We start from the raw sequence: 22,743 nt of genomic DNA, 5'->3' as shown, positions 1-22,743 counted from the left end.
TATCTTTCCGTTTGAAACTGATAAAATTTTCACTAAAGTTTAATACTAAAATTTCAAAAACCTTAGCACAGTTTTCAAATCGCTAAATGCACAGATCGCTAATGTCACAGATGTGAATATTAATTAATCATTTGTTTTTCACCGCCGAGCACGATTTTTCATCAACAGGAACAATAGCAAATACAGAAGAGACCTATAACCACTCTGCACAACAGCCAAAGCCAAAATTCTTGTGCAGTCAAGTTTTTTTGGAACATCGCGTTAAAATCGTTTCTATTTCACAGCAGTCAATATAAGATATTTCTGCTACGACGAATAACCATAATATACACGATAAGACAGCAGTTTAGATAAGATGTTTCTGCAACGACGAACAACCATACTATACACGATAACACGCAGTATAGCTACTGCCCCGGCCGAGGCCATTATTTATGTAGATGTACTTACTAGTTATATGTAGTCTGTTTCAATAGTAATAAGATGCTTACCTTATAAATCAGGTTTATGGTTCTAATTAGATCTAAGTAAATTAATATGATCTTTGAAGCATGTTACAGTGTTTTGGTTATATAAAAGTTTGGTATATATCATTTATTTGATGAAAGAATTTTTGTATAGATTTTTATGAGATTTTTTAATGGAAAAATATGTAAGTGGGTGTGTTTGAAGTTTTATATATTTTTTGAATTAGTACCTACAATTATGGCCTAAACTCTAAACATAAACAAAACGAAAGTCTAATACTACGTTAGTCGTATATGGTCAGAAATTGTGAACAATCAACTGTGCAAAGTTATAATAATATATACAGTAAAATAGAAAGAACCTCTACGAATCTATTAAAGACAAGAAATAACAAATTATGAAGTTACTCTTGCAACAGACTACGCATACAGTGTGTTCGATTTAAGTGTATACGCGTTAATATTTCTCTAACTATAAAAGTACAAAAAATTTTTCGTACAAAATTTGATTCGATGGAAAAGCAGAAATAGAACTTTTAATCATTAATATATCCTATTCTTGCTAATCTACTAAACATTTCAAGGCGCGTTTAACAACTTATATTAAACTGCATCTTTGAACAAAAATTTATCAATTGTCCCTCTAAGTATTAATACCTAGTTTGAGTAATATTATTTACTCATACTTTAGAAACAATAGAGTGATAATATCCTAAAACACGTTTGCTTGAAAAATAACAGTTATATATTAGTTAATTAGTGTTTCTATCCGACTTACAAATAATTCTATAGCATTCAACTATTCTTATAAACTGTGACATATATATCAGTGACAAATATTAAATTCCAGTTAATATCTGTCCCTCCTGAAGCTGTTAAACAAGTTAAGTTAAAGAAATAGTAGCGTGTATACAATGAAAACGGACATTCTGAAAAGCATCTAAACCGCCGGACGTCGGCACTGTGAGAATTCAACTCTCCTGAGATCAAGGGTCTCGCAAAATCGTGCATCCAGCCATGCTTCAGAATTGAAAATACCTCGCCGACTGTAAATAAACTTTCGCCACGAAAGACGCCTCACAATGCCACCAGGGAAGAGTCCCGGGGCAAGTGTGTGTACGTGCATGTCCTCAATTTCACAAACGTTTGGCATAGATTCGTGATTTTCTCTCTGGCGTACGGATCGATGGATCTCGTATGACCTCAGAGCCGATGTAAATCGATATTCAGGAAACGATAAGTTGGGCTTACTTGTTATATTAATGCTAGCATTACCAAACCAGTTAAAATAATTGTTTTTATAATTGCAAAAATTAATGATTAAATGAATAAAAAGAAATGTGAAAATGGGCTATAGTACACTATAAGATAATAATAAAACAATTGGTAATTCTTTTATGAAAATATTTGGATAAATACCACAATAGTATTTGATGAGATATCTTTTCAGTTGTAGTAAATATATTATAGTTGATTACATATTGGAGGTTGGTAATTCCAGTATGAGACTAATTGCACTTTTTGTCATAGAATTATCAAACTTGAGTCTTCTGGGTGTAATAATTTTGCTCAGATAGTATTATTCAATCCCTGAAAGCATCAATTTTGATAATTGTATAATATTAAATCGTGAAAATTTAAACTAAAGGGCAGTGGCAACTATTTGCGAATAATATTATAAATATTTATAAAAGAAAATAACCTCTTTTTTAAGTTTGTATTCTTGTTGAAAATTTTGGGAATTGTTTGTAAGGAGGACAACGAAACGAAACGTGTTTGGGAAGCACTTTATGCGAGAGCACTTATTGCGAATGAAGAGGAATTTATACAGCAAAAATAAAAGCGTGTATAGGTTGTTTTTCAACGTGTGTTAAGACTTGAACTTATGTTAAAAGTTAATATATAACATTAGAATAGAATAATATATAATGTTAGACGTAATCGACAAGTTTTGCTTGTAATTTATCTGACGCCAAACTATTACGATCCTTTGTAAAAATGTTAATAAACTAATTCGTTTAAAAAGGTAATATATCACTCATTTCATTCGTACGTAACATTAAAATAACTTTTCTTTTAAGAAGTAAAATTATTTTTTGTAATAATGAATTTCATAATCTTTAGGTTACTTTCATTGATTTTATAAATTTAGTCTTCTATAGATCTTTGATAATAAAAGGTTGATAATAAAAGATATGCCAACAATATCGAATAAAAGAATGGTATTTTGGCTTTACTAACGTTATTAGGATCTAATATTAAAATGAAATTATTATAACAGAGGAATTTAAGAACTTACTTGACTGGTCATTACAAGTTAGAAGATCATATTGCGAATATCGAATTTCATTCATGCAATACGTATTATCTGTTCATTTGAGACGGATTAGACAATGTGTAATTAGAAAATAATATTCAATTTTACACTCGCTATTGAAACACAGATAGATACTAACGCCATCTACGATGGTTGTGATAAAACGTGACAAAACAAATATGGCGGAAGACAAGATTGGTTCATTGGAGGAGGAAGCTTTGAAACGAAAAGAACGCTTGCAGGCTTTGAAAAAGAAAACCGAAGATAACAAAGAAAACCAAAATGATAGTGTTAGTACGTTACCAAAGTGAGTTTCGTTGTTCTTCCTTTAAGTGATTGTAATTTTTAAATCTAACGTCATCTAACCTCAACTAACCTCTAAAGATCGATACTTATTTTTGTATTTGTTTACTTTATCGCCACAGACCGAAATTTCGGAGTTACAAACCACAGGATGACAGTCTTAAGGACAAAGTATTAGAAGATGCACAGCCAGGTAATGTTGAAGAGGAAGTACAAGATCAATTAAGCGCTGCAGTTACAAAAGTTGTCATTGAGGAGCTTGTAAGTAATTGTTTACAATAGATCAAAGTATTTGTTGTTATTTGATATTTATTTAATTACAATCTTTTAGGATATTAGCAATCTTGCTCCCAGGAAACCGGATTGGGATTTGAAGCGGGATGTTGCAAAGAAATTAGAAAAATTAGAAAGGAGGACTCAGAAAGCAATAGCTGAGCTTATAAGAGATCGTCTTAAGCAAGAGCAGCATGATTGGGCTGCTGTGGTAAATGTCGCAACCAACGATCAGACAAAGAACCATCCTTAAGGAGTTTTAAATTTTTTATAAAATTTTAATAACTTTGTGCATATAAGTATAACACAATAATAAAATATATTAGTAATAATTTTATTTATTATCGTCTAGACTACTATAAATTTCAGGACAATATATTTCATAGACATATTCATGAAGAGAACTTATTATCTATAAGATTAAAGTATATGTATATTATCATAAGATTAAGGTATGTTATCATGGCAGCGGTAGGAACTGTTGAATAAATACATACTATAATTTTTGGTAGGCTTTATAACTTATAAAATACTTCTATATCTTTATTCATCAAATAAAATGCAATCAAATTCAATTATCATTTGTTTTCTATTTCTATTGCTTTGACTGTCACATTGTGAAGAAAGATTATATGTATCTACTGTTTAAAATCAGTCAATGTAAAATTTCTTTAAGTATTTATGTACATTGTTTAATATATCCCTAGAACTAAATGGTAATATACGCGTAATTGCGCGAGCACAAAAATAAAAATATTTATTTCCATTCTTATTTAGATTAGAAATAAATATCATAGATAACAGAACCTTTGAATACAGATGCCCCGAAGAAGATAAATAATACCTTTTTCATAAGAAAATGTATTATATCAATACTTATTTAGAATTCTTATCGATTACTTTAAATTACAGAATAGTCAATGTGATTGACTAGAGTTTCTAGTACATTGAGCCGATTATTGATATGGTAAGACAAGAGTGGCTGCAAGTATCACTGCAAATGCTGTAACAAAAATAAATATTCCTTTAATATCTAAAATTATGTTACTTTTTCAGATTAATATATATTTTACTTTCGCACACGCTAAATTACTACTTTGATTTCATAAAAATTAACTTGCCAGGCTGATTTCCTTATATTATACGATTAAAGAAATTTATGACCATAAATAGAAAGGGATACATACGTGACACAGTCCACATGTTTGCCCCAGAATGTCCATTATCTTTCTTATTATCTACAGGAGCCTCTTCAAGTGTATTAGTATTCAGTTTCTTAGGTGCAGGAGAACTCGCTATTTCTGGTATTTTGGCAAGAGCGGGAGCTACGGTAGTTTGTTCATCTCGGACATTACGATAAACCGTTCTACCGTCTAAGGGTTGTACTGGGCGGAAATTATGCGTTATATCATCGCCATCGAAGGATTGAATAGAGCGGAATGCAGCCAGCTGAAAAAAAAAATCAAGCAAATATAGACAATCAATTATGACTATCAGTCGAGTTAAGAGGAAACACGTTTCAGGATTATTTACGTAAAACATTTCCAGAATGTTTGAGGAGATCTAAAAATAAATTCCAACGCTGCCATTCAAAATAATTCTTCATCCTCTCTCTTACCATTTTATACTAATTATTTTTTAAATAATACTTCTCTACCTTATCTCCTTAAATTTCACATCTATGTCTGGAATTTCATTCATCCTGTAACGTGTTTGTCAATTTCTTAACTAAGAATAGCAGCTTATTTAACCATCGAAAGAAATTACTTTCTCCGGTAAAAGGTTTCTAATAATCAAGTTTGGACAGCCGTGAAAGAAAGCGTTTGTAGAAGATATTTGTACAATATTCTTCCATATTCACTGTTAGACGACGTTAGAACCTAGACAAATACTCTAAAGGCACCCTTGTACTAACGGAATTTATATTGAACTCGATTGCTTTTGAAATACCTGCTCGTGGGAAATATGTTGAGGTTTCGCAAAGTCGATCCACTGAACGATTTCCAGACAAGGAGGTGTGGTCAGTGATCCTTTATATGTAAAATAATCTTGCGCTGATGCAAGATCAGGAGCGATCAATTTGCTTAAAATATCGCTATTCCTTAACGCCTCATTGCTGCCAGCCTTTCTTATTTCCAATATTTGCGACACGACCGATGCGAACACCGGATTCGGTTCATTCGTGGCCTGTAACAAACATTTCTCTCGATAAGATTTTTCCAACAATTTTTCCAATTATACAGATAAAACTCGCTGCGATATTCTCTTCGTCGATTGAAATCATCTTTTTTATCTTCGAACTAACATCAAACATATTCGATCGAACTTGTCGAGACGCGAGCGTCGACAAAAATAGGTTTCGCATAAAATGCTTCTGTTTTAAAAGAAACAAACTCGTGAATGTATGTTTTTCACGTTTGTCTCAATAAAATTACCAGACTGAGATACGATTACAATAGCCTTCTCGTCGATTAAAGTTTCTCATCTAGAAACGCGTTTCGATCGAATTTGTTGAAGCGTAAACACAGACAAGAATAGAATTTCTATAAAGTATTTCTATTTTTGAGAAAACAAACTTATGAACGCGTATCCTCCACTCGAACGCCCTGTCCAAGTTTTCCGAATCAATTTAAACCATTTAAAGAGATGCGGAATATACGTGAAATAACGTTAGGTATTACGTACATGCACCCAGTTAGAGTCGGTTTGCGCGATTTACATAACTGATTTTAGGTATAGAGTACGCAAATTCGTGTATACAAACTCTTAGGAAAACAGAAATATCCATAGCGGAGGCACGAAAGCGAGACGAAGTCTCTTCATTCTACGTCTTCGACTGGAACTACTCGAAATTGATACTAATCGATTTGATTAGTAACAGATACCGCACCGCAAACTGTGAATTTTTATGCAAATTGGTATTTCTTATAATTCCAATTAAAGAAACGGAGCGTGGGCGAGAGATCTATATCGTTCGTTAAGTATACTTTTTTACATTTCTATATTTATATTCTGTGCATTTTTGCAAACTTTAAATTTCCCCTAAACGTATAGAAATCCGCAGCCTATTTACATTGTTAGATCGACTAGATTGACTTTTTGTCTTATATTAAAATATTTCGCGATTTTACGTTTGGTAGAAGGAGAAGTTTTCTTCAGAAATATTTCTCAAAAATGTTCGCAATATTTCTCGCGAAGAAAAATTTTCTCAGAAAATTTGCAACATTTCTGACAGTCGATAAATCTTGTCGAATATTTACTGAAATTTCCAAGAGAATTAATCGTTAAGTTGCCATTTTCTTCGTGATAATTTCCGATAAAATGGCATATAGGAATTTGCTCGGCGTAGCAATAAATAATTGTCAATATTTGATACTTATATACCTGATACCAGTATCCAAGTACACTGAGACCATCATCGTGTTTTATCGCTTCGTCGTAGGTGCCATATGCCTTCTTCCAGAAAACTGCGTGCATTTCCATGGAGTACGAGTGATTGTTTATCAGATCCTCGGATCCTAGACTGTCATTGTTTCCCCAGTGGAAGTGCAATTGTTCGAACACGTACGTGCTGTTGAGGGACGCGCCAGATATCTCAGGGGATTCAGAATCGATACTCTGGATCATCACTAAAACCATGAAAAACATACAGATGTCAATTTCTCGTGTTTGCAAAATTTATCTGACGAAGCGGTCTTATTTCCTGGAGGTCATTTTTTTCTAATGCGTATGATTCCTCGAAGCTTTATCTTAATCGAGACAAGACAATGACTGTAACGTGCTATAATCGACGTTAATTTGCAGCTGTTCAAGGATAAGAGTCACGTTCAAAGAACGCACAGAACAATCGAAATGATCCTACACGGGTTAATTCAATTTCTAAGTTTTCTACCTTCTTGGAAAGATACCTGAACTAATCTCTTAAACAATACTATGTACATACAATCGCTGAACGAAAGCTTAGCGTTGAACGCGTTATTACTGGGTTTTGCATAGCTACACGCGATGCTCGTTACTTTTAATTTGCCAAACGATTCAACATCGTCGAAGAACGCGTGAATGCTGTTGGGAATTAAAACGATGAGATTTATAATTAAACAACGCGAAAGACAAACGAATCTATATTCTAATTAGATAATGCAATATCTTTCGGTATGCAGTCGGATAGGAATGTTCGCGCGTGTTTGTAACAAAGGAAATAAAACTGACGTAACTTAATATAAAAATGCAACGAATGACAAGGAAATTCGTATTCTAATTAAACGATGCAACATCCTTTAGTATGCAAGGGAATAAGAATAGGTACGTATAAGGAATTATTAATTCTTAAGTTATCATCGTGTCTACTAACTATCGACTATAAGATTATTGCAACGTCACAAAACGTATATTCATTTGAATCGTCGGATGTCCGATGTTCCTTCGCGTAATTCGATTGCCTCTTATGTTCTTAATAAATCATCACAGAAAGTTCTCTGTCTCTGTAATTTTTCTTGCTGTACTTTCCTTTGTAATAGCAGCAATACGCTTTCCGAACGTTTATTTCGATTTTATAACTTTCTGCCTCGACTAACGCTTTTTCTTTCACAAATTCTTACGAAATACTCTTACGAATTACTCTTTCACAAAGCTGCTTACACGATAGGTCCCTTGCAGTGATACGATATTTCGAATAGACTGACAGTATCAGCGAAAAAGATATTTGCTAGAACTGTTTAATAATCGTTTAATCTATTTGTGAGAGATAATGTACTTTAAAAGTAAAATGTCTTTTTCGTGTTTGTTTACGCTTTAACGAACTAGAAGACGACTATCATCGTTCATTTACTCGTCGGTATCTCGACCTTGGCGTTCCATACCTGTATGGCCATTGTTCATTATGAGAGCTTTATGGGGTTTCTGGAGACCGGAAAATTCCAGATCCGGGTAAGACGCAGGCGCAACATTGTTCTCTTCTATGTCAATCGGAGATTGAAATTTCCCAACGCACGTGTCATGATCGTCGTTGGTCCATACCGAAGAAGCTGGAAAAGATACTTTTTAGAATACACGTTTAAGGAAACGAAGACGATCAAAGATTCACTTTTCTACTTTATACAAACTTTATCGATCCCATTATGTCGCAAAAGATTAAACCAATTTCTAAATTAACTGATTCTATATATTTTCACGTTTCGTAACTTCACGATCTCGAACGTAAATTTGTTCACCGTTCTAAATTTCCAAAAAATTCCAAACAGATTCTAAAGTATCTTTCTGTCGTATCGTCCAACTGTTCGTTAGATCAAATGCTTAATAAAAGAAAAAGAAAAGAATTGTCTCCGAAGAAAGTTAGGTATGAAACATCGCTTGCAATGGCAAAGTCTATGTACGAGCAAACTGACGAGAAAATAAGGTAAATGTTACACCGTTTGTTTCATAAAAACATAATAATTATACATTATATAATCTTTTCCATATCTGAGTCATAAATACGAGCGAGATCGTGACGAGATTACAATGTTGAACGAGTAATAACGTTTAAAACGATGACATTTATGCTTTCTAAGGAAGAAAGTTGATTGATCACGTTGAAATGGTAAACAACTTATTTACAGGTCCCCATAGCTTCAACGTAAATCAATTTTATGTATCTATGAATCGCTTCTTTCTACGCGAAGATTCGCAGTTAAACTCACCTTTAGCGGCATCGTAGCTGACACTGCCGGCGGCGATCAGATCTGAAATGCAAACAACAATTTGTAAAACCGGTCGATTTACATGTTACTAGTCGTTGCATGCGCATAGATAAGCAGGTTTGATCAGATTTCATTTTTAATTGGACGATCATTAATCGACAATCGTGAGAGCCTCATTATCTTTGCGCATGAATCGTCGCGTGGATAGACGTAAATAAAAGCAACTCTATAGAACGATGAATGTTATTTGTTGACAGGAATATCGGTTAACTGAACAGATTAAATCTTTACCCAGCGAAATTTGCATCATTCTTTGAAACAAAGAATCATTTCTCTTTCTCTGTGTTTGATAATTTCATACAATTTGATACTTGTGTTTTCATACCTAGCACATGCAAATACGTAAATTTAACTTAAGAAATAATAAATATACTACGGATGTTTAGAGTGATATTTCTTGGAAAATCGAAAGCTCAACAGACGGTTCTTTCGCTTATTGCATACTACAACCACTGTTGAGCTTTCGACCGTTGGCGGGGAAACGCGATCTCGAAGAAGCGCCCCAACGGGAGTCGTAAATTCCCTTTACGATTTGAATAATCGATGCCACGAATCGTTCGATCCCTTATTTCGGTTAAGATAATAAGGGTGGTTGAATGAATATAACGCTGATATTAACAGGTTAATATATGTCGAATCATGACCATAACACGGGTCCGGGTCGCTCTCATAGTAAGGGTTTTTTTTTTTTTTATTTATTCAAATTTTACAATTTGTCCAGTAGGACATTTGGTAAAATATTATAGCGGTATACTAATATAGCATGTGGATGGCTATCCCCAGCGGGGTACCATCATCGTCTGTTGGGTGTTTTCTTTTTAATCTTCTTTTTATGCAGTAAGGGTTTGGGGTACGTAATGATTCTTCACTGGAGCTATCCATCTTTTTACACCACTGAAGTGACGTTTATTGACACGAATAAAGGTGTTACAAAGTTGGCGCAGACTCACGATGGTTAGGCACTTGTGACTCTGGTCTAAGACTCGATAACGAATCCGCGGTCAACGGGTTAGTAGGCTTATTTCTTCGTCAAAGTCTAAGTTGGAATTGATACCAAGCGTGAAGATAGCAAGACGTTAGTTAACTCGTCCAAGAGCTCGTACACGATGTCTTCATTCGGGAAGTGAGGGACATTAACGCTGCTGTTAATTGGTCAATTTGGGACAAAGACTGCTTGTCCGTTTGAAGAACCTTACTTAACAAAATCCTAAGATTTATAGCGGGTCCTCAGGCTAGCTGAACTTGTGCTGTGTAGGTGCATTGATATCTGGTAATTATTTTGCCGTTATTAGGAACCTCTTGAATGTTTACTGCCGAGTACCTCTACGGGTATTTCTCTTAATGAGGGCTATATTATTGTTCCATACCTTTGTTAGACGGAGCGGTCGTCCCGTTGATCGCGGCTACGTTCGGTGACTAATTGTCGCCCTGAGCCCAAGCTCATTGTCACAAATCTCGAATAAATACAATTGAGTAGAACGACGGGAAATTGTTTAATTGCAGGTATAGACTTTAATTACAATTTTACGGATTTTCCCAAAGTTCCAGAGGGGAGGCTCCGGTGTCCTTTCATATTTTCAATAATCCAACAACTTCAAGATGTGATACAATGGTGCGTATATGAAATGCCGAACTACGAATGAGTAGGACTTGAGACTCGTTTCGTGTTGGAGATTGCGATGAATGTATCTTCTGTCGATTGACTGTCTTCGACTTGGCGACTGTGATCACTCGACTTCAGACTCCTTCCGTTACTCGAATTATATTTTAACTGACTGATGAGCTTTGACTGTTACTTGAATGTTACCGTGGAACAAATCCAGAGAGCAAGTACAGAGATGAAGTTTAGAGTACAAGTGACTGCTCTGTAGTTGTGAGAACAAGCAAAGTTTGAATTTACTTGTAATTCTCAATGAGAATTGATTGTAAATAGTCTACCAAATAAAAAAAAAAAGAAGTAAAATTCGTTCTTGTGTCATCACTGAGGAAAGCTTGGGGTGGATGTGTTTGTTGTATAAAGAAACCGAAAATACTTGCAGATATAAAGATTCCGTTCAAAAGATTCTGTTTATGGTGGTTCTTTGGGTTTATTGAGGGTCTGTATAACAGTGCATGGGCTTTTGACGGTCAGACAACGAAGGACGTCACGCGGACCATCTCACGCTACGTAACAAATGTACTTTTATATTTCGATGTTTCACATACTTCTTCATATCATGTGCAATTTTCTCGTTATCTCTGTATCTAAAAAATTTTTAATAAACACGTAAAACTCCACAGTCCGATAGTAACGGTGTAAATACTGTTCGCTTTCTCTATTCGATTATATCAAACTGAATATACTTAAAAAAGAAAAAAAAACAAAATCACCGGTATATTCTGTTAAAGTAACGCGTGAACGTAATTCATAAAATAATAAACGTGAAATAGTTAGCCGGAGAAATTAAAATTGATCCATCCGTCGTTTTTCGAGCATTAAACAAATCGCAAGAAGTTGTGTGAATAAAACAAACTATACTTTGGTGTAACTCGGTAAACTCGGTAAACTCGGTAAACAAAAGGATAAAAGGATCTGGGTTAGCCAGATATCTGTAGCGGTTTCATACTTCCGTGGGAACTTCTCGAGACTCCAGTGAAAGTCGATTTACGAAAGATTTACAAGCGAGCGTGCCGCTTTTGCACTCGGCTCGTCACAGATAAATTGTTCTAGCCGAGTCGATTAAAATATAGAAGCCAGCTACCATCCTGTACGGTAAACCGTCCGACAACGAATATCGATTCGTCCCTATGAATTCGATTGCACCGATTATACCGTTACGTGCTGTACATCAAATACTTGGGATGATACATATCCGGCTGACATGCTGTTGAATAATAAAATGTAAACTTGTTTAACGCATGCAACAAGGACAGTACGTTTTTAGCGGCGAAGAACCTGTTATATGTCGTATACGGCGATTTCATGTTTCTTCTGCTTTTTTCCTTCATTAAAATATTCCTCTAATGATCGCCAGATACTGGCGAATCCACGAGCAAATACACGAGCTTTCTACTGCATGTGGCATAAATTGAAATTATCAGTAAATAAGATTTGAAATAAAAGGAACGAGGAAAGTGCAATAACACGGTTTTCTACTAATCTCTTTCACAGTTAGAAGAACATATTTATACAAATTACAATTTAGTTTCCAGATTACTACTTTCTTAAAGGGAAACAAAAAACCAATAAAACAGACGGTGCATTATGTAGATACTCTCTCTTCTCTTTCTTCTCTCTCTCTCTTTCTATCTTTCTTGTGTAATACGTATAAAACATGTATTAAAGCATACAATTTACTGTGCGCATCTTATGCATACATATACACGTATCAATATTAAATTGTAAGGTAAATTCGTCCTGCTTTTATGTCTGTTACACATGAAGCGAGAAAATTTCGTATAACAGATACAACAAGCAGGACAAATTTCTGTTACAGTCTGTAATAGAAATATATATAACACGATACAGTTGTAGAGATATGCAAACTATTTACGAAAGAAGAAGGAAAAAGAGGAAGAAACGCAGGAAGAAATATATCGAATTAAAATCAACGCTGACAAGAAAATAAAAAAGGAACGTCTACTTTGTCAGGAATTGCCCCAAGGTTTCGCGTTATCGGAAAAACGTATTTAATGTCACAGCGGTTACTTGAGTCGCGGACATACGCATGGATTATTCACGATTCGAACGTATATATTCGATAAATTCGAAGTTCCAAGCGGAAAGGGAAATAGGCCACTTCCTCGCTCACAGCAAAGGCGCTTCTCGATTATTGCCGGTTAACGAGTCAGCCCTTGCACGGTCTACGAATGATATATGTCGCGTGTACTCATGTTGCCAGATCCTATGCATATGCTCGACACGTGCGTCGAATGATAAACGTACAAAGAAAACGGCGGTTCTGTTTCAGGATCGACGATTATTGCCAGGCGGACAGCCAAGCCACGTAGGAGGTCCTTTCAACGACATTTCGAGGACTATAAACTAATTTAATCGATTTAGCATCGCCATTGAACGTACAAGCAGCAGCATGTCCTTCCGATATCCGAAACGTTTATTCAGTTTTATTGGTCACGGATGCGCTGCTGGTTTTCTCGTAAAACCTAAATGTTCACACCAAGGTTCGTCGTACGATGAAAATGGGAGCACGTGTATTGCAAGTGAAGCAATCGTTGCGTTTCGTTGCGAGAAACTGCTTTTTTTCCGGATGGAGAGAAGTTAAAGGGACGACGACCTTGGGTTGGTTCTTCGATTGCGCAGGATATTGCTACACTGAACGATCGAACATCGTGTTATTACGTTCTGAAATAGTTAATTAAAGCGAGATATCTCGTGCGAACGTGAAGAATGTTGGAAAAAACGATAAGTAGCAGACGACTAATTTTAGTCGTTAATACCAGTATTTACATATCGCCTGTGTTAATCGTTATTACTTAACGAGTTGAGATTTCAAGAGATACGATTTGTGAACGAGAATCTTCTCTATCTTCAATCGCGAGGATTTATTTTATTTTTCACGGTGCAAGGTTAAAATAGAAGTGGGATATTACTTCAGGTTCGAACCATCGGCATACCGATATATTTCAGCGTCGAACGTTCCTCTCTCGACCGATATTACTATTTCTCTTAACAGGCTTTTTCTATGTCCGTAGTTCTCATTTAGGATTCCATTATTTGCGAGGTGCAAATGTTTAGGAGAGAAACGACAATTAACAGAACACTTAAATTAATATGAAACACTTAAGTTAAAAGAAATGGCAGGCGACTATCTATGCCAGTGAGTTAAAGAATATTATTACGATTTCCGGGAAATCCTTTCCGAATGTTCAGTGCTATAGGTTTGTTTTACTTTTTGCCATGCGAGGTTAAAATTGACAAACGAACGTTAGTAGCGAGCAAATGCAACGGTAATTATTTTTATCTAATCGTAAGCACAGGGCGAAATACGTAGATTAGATAAATAAACATAATAAATAAATAATAATATCTTCTTGCATAAAGACTCACTATTCTCTGTAGGGTGTAACCTGTGATATGTATGTTTACGAGAACACATACTTCACACTTGTGAAACACCTTTACCTTGCACGAAGTTAGTGCTATTTTTAACATTCGTGATTATTAGAATGCGGATGTTTATTCAATTGTGGAAACGTTAAAAATGCATATATTCATTGAATGCAAGTAACGCGAGATTACACAAAATGCTCACAGATGTGGTGGATGAAACAATAAAACTGCCTGGTTTTGTCTTTTCAGTTACCAAACAGCGTGATAGATTCCTTCGATATTGATCGATTTATTTATCTATTTATGAGAGAACGTAAGAATTATTTAAAGAGCTTAAGACGCACGTATGTAAATTTTGTCGATCAAACACACATGTACATTCATAGACGTACACATTGTAGGAAATTCGAACAAATGTATCGCCTAATATAATTTAATATGTTCATCAATATACGAATTTGCAGACATGTCTGCGATTCAGCGATCGTTCGAATCATTAAAAGACTCATTTACATTCTTCGAAGGCACTTCGATATTCGAATTACCTGCTCCAATCGAGGCCAGAGATGAAATATTATAAAAACACACGGCGTTCATCGACACTCCGGTAGTTTTCATCGTTCGTTTCAATCTACGATTTCGCTGGTCGTTTGCGATAGAAGGTTTCGTATTACCTTCTTTCATACAGCACGCCCCTACTTATACCGATATTCCATGTATAAAGATACATCACGTATGACCATCTACTTATTGTTGATTCTACTTCTACTTGTTGAAAGTTTATTGCACGAGCTTAAAATCGACATGTCTGTAACATTCGTTAATGTTGAATGGTTATAGACGTATGGCCCGACCCTGACAGTATCGAAGTATACTCTATCGAGTGTGCTTTGCTGCACATACTCTACAGTGAAAATCTGTCCAGTTTAAACCGCTATATCTAGACTACGGATGTTTAGACAAATTTGTATTCTTGATCGAAGAAAAGGAAGTTAAAGAGCTATTTCCACTACTAAAGAATTGAACAAACAGTATATTTTGGATATTTCATCTATTTCAGCAGCAGTGATATAAAATACAAAATGCAGCGAATTTACTGTTATTCTAACGCCGGCAGGGAAATTTATACAATAACGAAATTTTGACTTTTACTGTTACTCTTTACTGGCTAAAGACGATGGATATTTCAGAATAGCAGATAATTATCGATCACTGGCTTGTTTTACGATTCGGTGAATTTATTGATAGTTTATAACATAAAGTAAGCTACGATGTGTAAACTGTAAAAGTTACAATGAATTAACGACGAGATAAGAGGATCGTACGATAAAGAATTCAACTTTCCATTGATACTACGCTCGATACGATGGCTGTTACACTTTCATACGCAAAGACGACCGAGATTATTAAATGGAGGATTAAACGAGCGAATAATCGAGTACGTGGATTAATTTTATCGATCAATGATTCATAGTACGGAGAAAAAGTCTACCGCGTGTTTTTGTTACATCCCAGCGATGATACTTTGAACGACGTATATTTATATAACTTTATTCAGTATTATAACAATTTTTATTCGCACTCATTGCCCGAGAAATATTTTCTATGCTATCATTCCTAGTTCGATTCATACATAATGCTAGTTACATTTATCCCAATGTGCTGTTATTTAAAAAAATATTTTAATCCAATTAGAATTAATTATTCAAGAAGAAGAATCGTTCGATCGAGACAAAATGAAATTTTGGTAAAAAAAAAAAAAAAAAAAAATAGATATGCGCAAGTGTAGAAGACGATGAACCATCAAAATACGTGATTCGTACGTAAATTAATTCGACGACTAAATATGGTTAACCACTACCCTTGGAAATAAGCCGCGACTTTTCCGGTACGTTTTTCCTTCAGGAAATTGCGCAACACGTAGCAGTACGAGGCAAATTGTAAAAAAATGCGGCCGTGAAATCGGATGCACTTATGGGTATTACATATCTTCTTGGGCTATGTGCATATGTAATTTTTTCCATAAAGGTAGGGGAGATCGAAGGCAACGATACAACCGGCTTCGTTTATCAAACGCACGTCCTTTCAGTGAAAAATGACAGGTGACGTCTCGTCGACCATTTTTTCTCTCTTTTAAACGCTAATTACATTATCTATATTTCTTTCTTATTTTCTCCTTCCATTCCATTCGCTAATTCGTTGCGTCGGACTTCATGCGCTTTAAGTACAACGTACGTTATCCGATATACGTGTTTTAAATATGTCTCGCGAATTCTTGGGAAATAAAGCATGGTATTTTCAAAATTAGATAAACACGGCTACGAAATTTTTTTTTTAAGTATCGTTACTCGACACGTGCAAGACGCACAGGATACTGAGCTATCAAAAAAAGGAAGGAAGTCCTTGGGAAAATTTTTTAATTTGCAATATATATTTACTCCGCGTGACTCGTATTTTTTCTTTCGGTTTTTTTTTTTTTGTTTCGTGTAAATAACAGACGCGTCCAATATGGAAATCAGGCGAAAGACTTGACGAATTACGGTAAGGTGTTCTAAATCAACCTCGCCTCGGTCTTATAGAAAGTGTGCAGTTATTTTATTGGTAGTTTTTTATTGTAGAGTAAGTATGCCACTTTGAATGAAAGTCAGATACTGTTCTAATAATAGAGATTCCTTTTGACAAAAGAATCGGGCCAATTGCTCGTCGCGATTCGCGGTTTACGTCGTTCAACTTTTCTGAAAATATACGACGTAAACGTTTGACGTTTATAAAGCGGAAGTGCGAAATCTTTAATAGCGTTGTTATTTATCAGTCGATGGAAACGTGGAAAACACATCGAGCAACTTAGGAAACTACAACTTTACGGTAAACGGCGGTACGACAATTTTTTGCGTCACTCTATTGTTGCACTATCTACGATTGGAATCGTTTAATCGAAATTACAGTGGGCTATTGCGTTCCAGACATCACTGCGACAAATGCATTGTCTATTTTGTCCTCGATTTTGCAGAACGTTCGCGTATCGATGCTTTGTACGCGAAAGGCGACATGCAGACGCTGTTCTTCTTTTTTCTGTTTTTCCACTTTTTCACTTCTCTCAATGATGCAGATAATTTTTATTAACCGTTAAATGTCACTCGCTGTAACTGTATATATCGTGATAATCGCGAAAGAAGCGAACGTTTTATCCATCGAACGATCTTCGTTTGTCTCGTTCCCTATAAAAATATCTGAACAATTTACCCCTACTTATCCCCTCTTATCATATCGATTCTTTATCATTACGTCAAAACGGATGCCTCTATCGTAAGTGGGTATTTCATTTGTAATTATCGAAGAGATTCTTTGCAAATTGCAGGTAAATCACAGAGAACTAATTCTTCGAACTAATTTTACTGGAGAGAAAACAAACCGCAAGCACGAGCGACGCTGGATTCGACAAAAACCGTACTTGATAGTTTCGATTTCTTAAACGATAAATTGCGCTAATTAACCTTAAGCTCGTTCAAGGAACATCAAATTATCTCATTTTATTCTAATTGACTGCCTACGACCGGCCTATTCCACCAAATAACGGTGGAAAATTTCGGGCCACGAGATCTATCGCGATTTGCAATCTCATGTTTATACCACGAACGTTACGATTGTCGTTAATCATACTGTAAAATCGTATCAAATTGTCGCATGTGTTTGTTACGTAAGAAAATATCAGCACGTTATAAACAAGTTATCGAAAATTGATTAGATCCGTATCTAAATCGATATTCTCCCCTATTTCATTAGAATTCTATGTTTGATCTTATCGTTTCTCGCCGATTGTTTTTCTCGCACTCGTAATTTTCTAACGTTATCTAAAAAGTATTTTGACAAAATTTTCAGCAACATACGAAGATATTGCTATTGATACGTATATATATATATTTCTTTTTTCTTTTTTTTTTTTTTTTCGTTTCACTTTCACATGAAATGTTTCCACCAAATTACAAATCGTGATGTATCTCCGGCAAAGCCACGTTCCTTGAAATACGACGCGTTCTACATCAATCGATCGGTTGTAACGCGTAGATCACGAAAATAGCGAGATTACTTCGCGGATATTTACTATCACTGAAATATCTCGCCTCGTATTCAATAAAAATGAGAAAAGAGGAAAATCGTTTGTTTAACCGACAACAGGTTTTTCTTTCATATACGAGAGATTCGAAGATCGCAGCGGGATTAAATTTTCCATCGGAACAGAAGAATTTGGAGAGAAAACGCTCTGCCTTTTCGTAATTCTGGATAACATAAATTTCATATAGGGCTTTCATATAGGGCTACGTTAGAATAAGGGGGCAAATATAACGAAACCGTAAAAGTTGCATTAAACTCTGGGAGTTTAGTCGATGACGTTTTAATCAAAATAAAGGTGGCAGGCGGCGCCGTAAATTACAAACGGCTCGCGATTCTGTTTACGCTTATGAATCCGAGAACCGTAAATTACGCCTCGATGGTGTTTAGCTTTCCCTTTTCGTGAATTTTATGTAACGCTTTTACTTCTGTTTTCGCGCAAACATATCTCGTTCAAGTGTGAATCCGAGTCTAATTGTCGTTTGCGTACGCTGCAGCCGCGATGCAACCGATGAGCCGAGTTGAACACGCCTCGACCATGCTATGGGACCCCATCGTGAATTTTAAGCGATTTCGTGATATTAATAATAAGCATAATTGATTCAGCGTCGATCATAGTCTGTCAACAGCAGCCAAAATGCATGGCGAGTCGAAATAATCGTAATCAAGATCTTTCTTCTCTTCATTTACATTTTATACATTTTATAGAGTTTCATGCATTTACAGAGAATTAAAAGTTGCAAAAATCCATGCAATATCAATGAGTATATAAAATATGCCAAGTATAGTTGCTTTCTATAATAGCTGGTAAGTGAAACAATTTTTTACCGAGGTTCTACTTTTCAAAATTATATTCTCGAAAATATGGATTTGCATAAAAATCCATAGTCTACGTATTGGTATATAATCGTACTCGGTTTTATATTACATGACGTTATCAGATCATTTATTTGACGTTATCCAACAGCTAGTGCTATATAGCAATTAAGTAACGTTTATTAATCGAAGAAAGTGAAAGAAAGGAACAAGCATTGCATTTTTAAGAGCATTGTTAGTATGTTTGAAAGTATATAGATAATCGTAGACTGCTAGTTTCTTATCATATCTTAATTGTATTCTAAGCTTTCACTTTAATTGTTGATATCGTTATCAAATAAAATGCGGCATTATATCTCTCTGTGTATTTCGTTACATATCTACCCTGCTATTGTCACTTTTATGAACGAGATTCTAACGACCATAATACTATACCTGTGTTACTATAGACAATTGTAAATCTCGTCTTGTATCAGAAATATTTTTCCGATGATATAGAACAATTGCAAGAATTTTCATTAATCTCGTATTGTCAAAAAAATCTCGAATTACATCTACCGCAAAATTCCCACAAAGACTCACTAATATTCACGTCGCACTATCAAAAGTGTTTTCATCGGATTATGTGAGAAATCTCAAATTTCTTGAACGTCTTCAACATTTATTTATTTATTTATTAAACGAACGTTAGCCCCATAATACGTATATACGTAATAGTAATAAGTAGAGGAAAATAAAATTAGGAATTATAAAATTGCAAAGTTACGAAAGTACGATAGAACAGAAATACTTAAATAAAACACGAGAAGATATTACATTATGACCGTGCAAGCATTGAATATCGTAAACATCGAACGTCTAAAGTTCTGAATCTTTGTTATACCGAAATATCGTTGAAATCATACGATCCTTACATTGTCACAAAATCTCGAATTACAGCTAAACTTCTAAACTGAAATTCGTCATAAATATATGTCACGTTCCAGGAATTTTCGTTCGCGCTGCATTTAGGAGAAGCAAATTCTAAAAAAAAAATCCTCGATTCGCACCGCAGTGAAATTTCGAAGCAAAACCTCGACTATCGTTGCTATAAAAAAATCCCTTGATGTTTATATCGCATCGGTAGAATTCTCGTCAAATTCTCAAAGAGATTCGGTAGATCGAAGGTATAATCAAGTTTCCAGCTAGAACTCTCGCTATTGTTTCTACAAAGGATCCTCAACTGCCGAAAAAATGTTTCACCGCCGGCCCGATCATCTTCCAAGCTAACACGTCCCTACAAAAATTCTTCAACGTCTGTGTCATAAAGTCGTTCGATGCGCGATGTTGCAAATCGAAATCCCAGTTTCACAGTGAATCACGACCGCCTAACCTTTTCGTGAATCACCGGTCTGAAAAGAGAAAGAAGAGAAGAAAAGGACTTACTCGACGACAATAGGAGCCCCAGCGTGACAATTAAGAAAGCCATGACGAAAAAGGCAACTGTCACTTTTCACTGTGAGTGGATGGTGTCGAGGACCGACCCAAGTTCTGTCGATTCAACGATATGTTAACTTAGAAATACGAATACTCTGTTACGGTCGGTGGTCGACTGAGCGACTGCCGGCTTGTCGACTATGTTAAATAAGAGACCACCACTTTTATTTTGCGGTAGCCTATCGACTCTGCACAAATTTATATACCGGCTAGTGGAGACGAAGAAGCGCGGATGATGGCCAGGTAAACGCGATATCGAGAAAGTCAGGAAGGGGAATAAAAGGCTCGATGGTGATTTTTGATGATTCACTGGCCCTCGAACCGATATCTCGAAACAAGCAGAATTTAAAGAAATTGCGATAGAGACACGGTTTCTCAAAACTTGTTTCAGCTTCCTTATTCGGCCTGATTCAATCACTCGATTGTTTATTCCCTTTTCCGGTTGTAAACTAAATAGAATGGTACTGCGGTAAATGGTACTGTTGTCTGCGGATTATGATAATTTGTATCCGTGAAATTCAGATTTTATTTAGCCACTGTATATACACAGTTTGTTCAGTTTCTGTGATATTTGCAATCCGGTTCGTTTGCTATAGAATTGGCATGTACCGATTGCACCGAGTTAAAAATAGTAATTTAATTACGAACGTGTTATTTCGTAACAATAAGAAAAAATGTTTCATCGAAAACTAGAAGTGTATGCACTCCCTGTATATAAGATCGACATTATTTGATTAAAATTTAATCTATATGTATACCTGTATGAGGCATGTCCTCTTTAATAGTTTATTTGTTCTTCCTTTTTATAGTTTCTGCGTACATAATATCGTTGCAATATTTTATGCTAATTTACGATAGTTTGTTCTACTTATCATGTATCAAAGCTTTCTACGTAAGAATAAATTTAAGATAATACCATAATTTTGCGAATTTCAATACTTCCTCGCTTAATTATATTTCAAAAAGGTATTGTACTTGGCAGTGTGGATATTCTATCTCGAACGTTGCAAAATGTTATTAGTCTATAACATCTGTTCTGTTTACTTCTCAAAGGTATACTTGGATGTATCGTACTCGAAATATTAAACGATTAAATTGCTTTTCTTCGGGCCCAACGAAAAGACCACTCGTGCTGAAGACGTTCGTGACATACGTGAGCCATAGCTTGCGGTACTTTAGAAGCACGTAAGAACCCATTACTGCATTTTGAATGTGTCAGCTTCCGTTTGGTCAGATTGCTTCCGCTTACCATTTTCCTCGTCGTTTCCAGTTAGAGATTTTTTAAATTTTTCTACAGCTTCGTCGATTATATTCGATAATTTTACTTATAGCGTTCAGGGCTTATTAAAGAAGTTTCATATATTTTATTCAACTGGTACGTGTTAAACAATAACAGAAAAAATATTCAATAAAACTTGATTCATTACTATCACGTATTAAACATTAGCAAAAGAATATTCGATAAAATCATATTTTTTAAATTAATTTATGCAATATATTCGAACTTTCCAGGCTACTAGATCAACATGTGCTAAAATTGTTACTGTAACTAATGAAAACGTCAAATGTACGTTGTCAGCGGCGATTCGTTGTTAACCGGAAAAAAAACGGTATAGTTGGCAGAACGCTTAGGTAGCTGCAATTATTGCAAAGGTATTTATTAGGGTACGTATATTTGCTTTCGTGTTGAACCTTACTTGTTAGCAGTATGAAATATCGACGATAGTTAGAGCTGCTTCAACGAAACTTTGAAATGTTTGATGAAGGTCGCCTCGTTTGATACGTTTCGGAATAAAAGTTTCAAGAAAACCGCCGCTAGTTTCTTCGACTCGATTTCGCAAGCATTATGCAACGCGCACATATAGAATTGTTATATTTGAAGTAATATTTCGGCTATTCGGTCGGAAAGAAGACAAGGGCAAAGGCGAATTCCTTCGCTTGAGGTCAAAGAGATAATCATTTTAAAATGACAAGAATGGCTATGACGCGATTTATACTCTTCAGCATTTTGATAATTTTCTGTTTTATCGCGCCAAGTACCGTCTTGAGACAATGCCTAGGCATTTCGTAAAACAACGACGACGTGCATTCAATTGATTTAAGAATATAAAGAATATAAGAATATAAATAAATAGAAATAGAAAGAACGGAAAGGATATCCATACATAATTTGTTTCATAGAATGTTGAATTA

General features: G+C 35.2%; 2 protein-coding genes across 2 annotated transcripts; one reads left to right on the top strand and one right to left on the bottom strand.

Moving 5' to 3' along the window:
- Positions 1–2,918: 2,918 nt before the first annotated feature.
- LOC117230640 (coiled-coil domain-containing protein 12) lies at positions 2,919–3,935 on the top strand. The gene is made up of 3 exons (XM_033488268.1): positions 2,919–3,091; positions 3,210–3,348; positions 3,419–3,935. The coding sequence occupies exons 1-3, from the start codon at positions 2,934–2,936 to the stop codon at positions 3,611–3,613; spliced, it is 492 nt and encodes a 163-aa protein (XP_033344159.1). The 5' UTR covers positions 2,919–2,933; the 3' UTR covers positions 3,614–3,935.
- LOC117230637 (carbonic anhydrase 2-like) lies at positions 3,683–20,757 on the bottom strand. Its single transcript, XM_033488265.1, has 7 exons — positions 20,500–20,757; positions 9,039–9,080; positions 8,220–8,384; positions 6,745–6,989; positions 5,311–5,547; positions 4,548–4,809; positions 3,683–4,363 (listed from the first exon to the last, which is right to left on the bottom strand). The coding sequence occupies exons 1-7, from the start codon at positions 20,540–20,542 to the stop codon at positions 4,317–4,319; spliced, it is 1,041 nt and encodes a 346-aa protein (XP_033344156.1). The 5' UTR covers positions 20,543–20,757; the 3' UTR covers positions 3,683–4,316.
- Positions 20,758–22,743: the final 1,986 nt, after the last annotated feature.

This window comes from Bombus vosnesenskii, unplaced genomic scaffold (genome assembly GCF_011952255.1).
Source record: "Bombus vosnesenskii isolate JDL3184/JDL3185 unplaced genomic scaffold, Bvos_JDL3184-5_v1.1 scf7180000013267, whole genome shotgun sequence".
NCBI lineage: Eukaryota > Metazoa > Arthropoda > Insecta > Hymenoptera > Apidae > Bombus > Bombus vosnesenskii.
This window is presented reverse-complemented; position numbering and strand designations above follow the sequence as displayed.

Coding starts and splice junctions, on each gene's coding strand:
- LOC117230640 (XM_033488268.1), top strand. CDS start 2,934: ATGGTTGTGATAAAACGTGACAAAACAAATATGGCGGAAGACAAGATT. Junction 3,092..3,209: donor AGTGTTAGTACGTTACCAAA/GTGAGTTTCGTT, acceptor TTATCGCCACAG/ACCGAAATTTCGGAGTTACA. Junction 3,349..3,418: donor AAGTTGTCATTGAGGAGCTT/GTAAGTAATTGT, acceptor ACAATCTTTTAG/GATATTAGCAATCTTGCTCC.
- LOC117230637 (XM_033488265.1), bottom strand. CDS start 20,542: ATGGCTTTCTTAATTGTCACGCTGGGGCTCCTATTGTCGTCGA. Junction 8,385..9,038: donor CAGCTACGATGCCGCTAAAG/GTGAGTTTAACT, acceptor TATCTTTTCCAG/CTTCTTCGGTATGGACCAAC. Junction 4,810..5,310: donor AACATATTTCCCACGAGCAG/GTATTTCAAAAG, acceptor TTTTTTTTTCAG/CTGGCTGCATTCCGCTCTAT.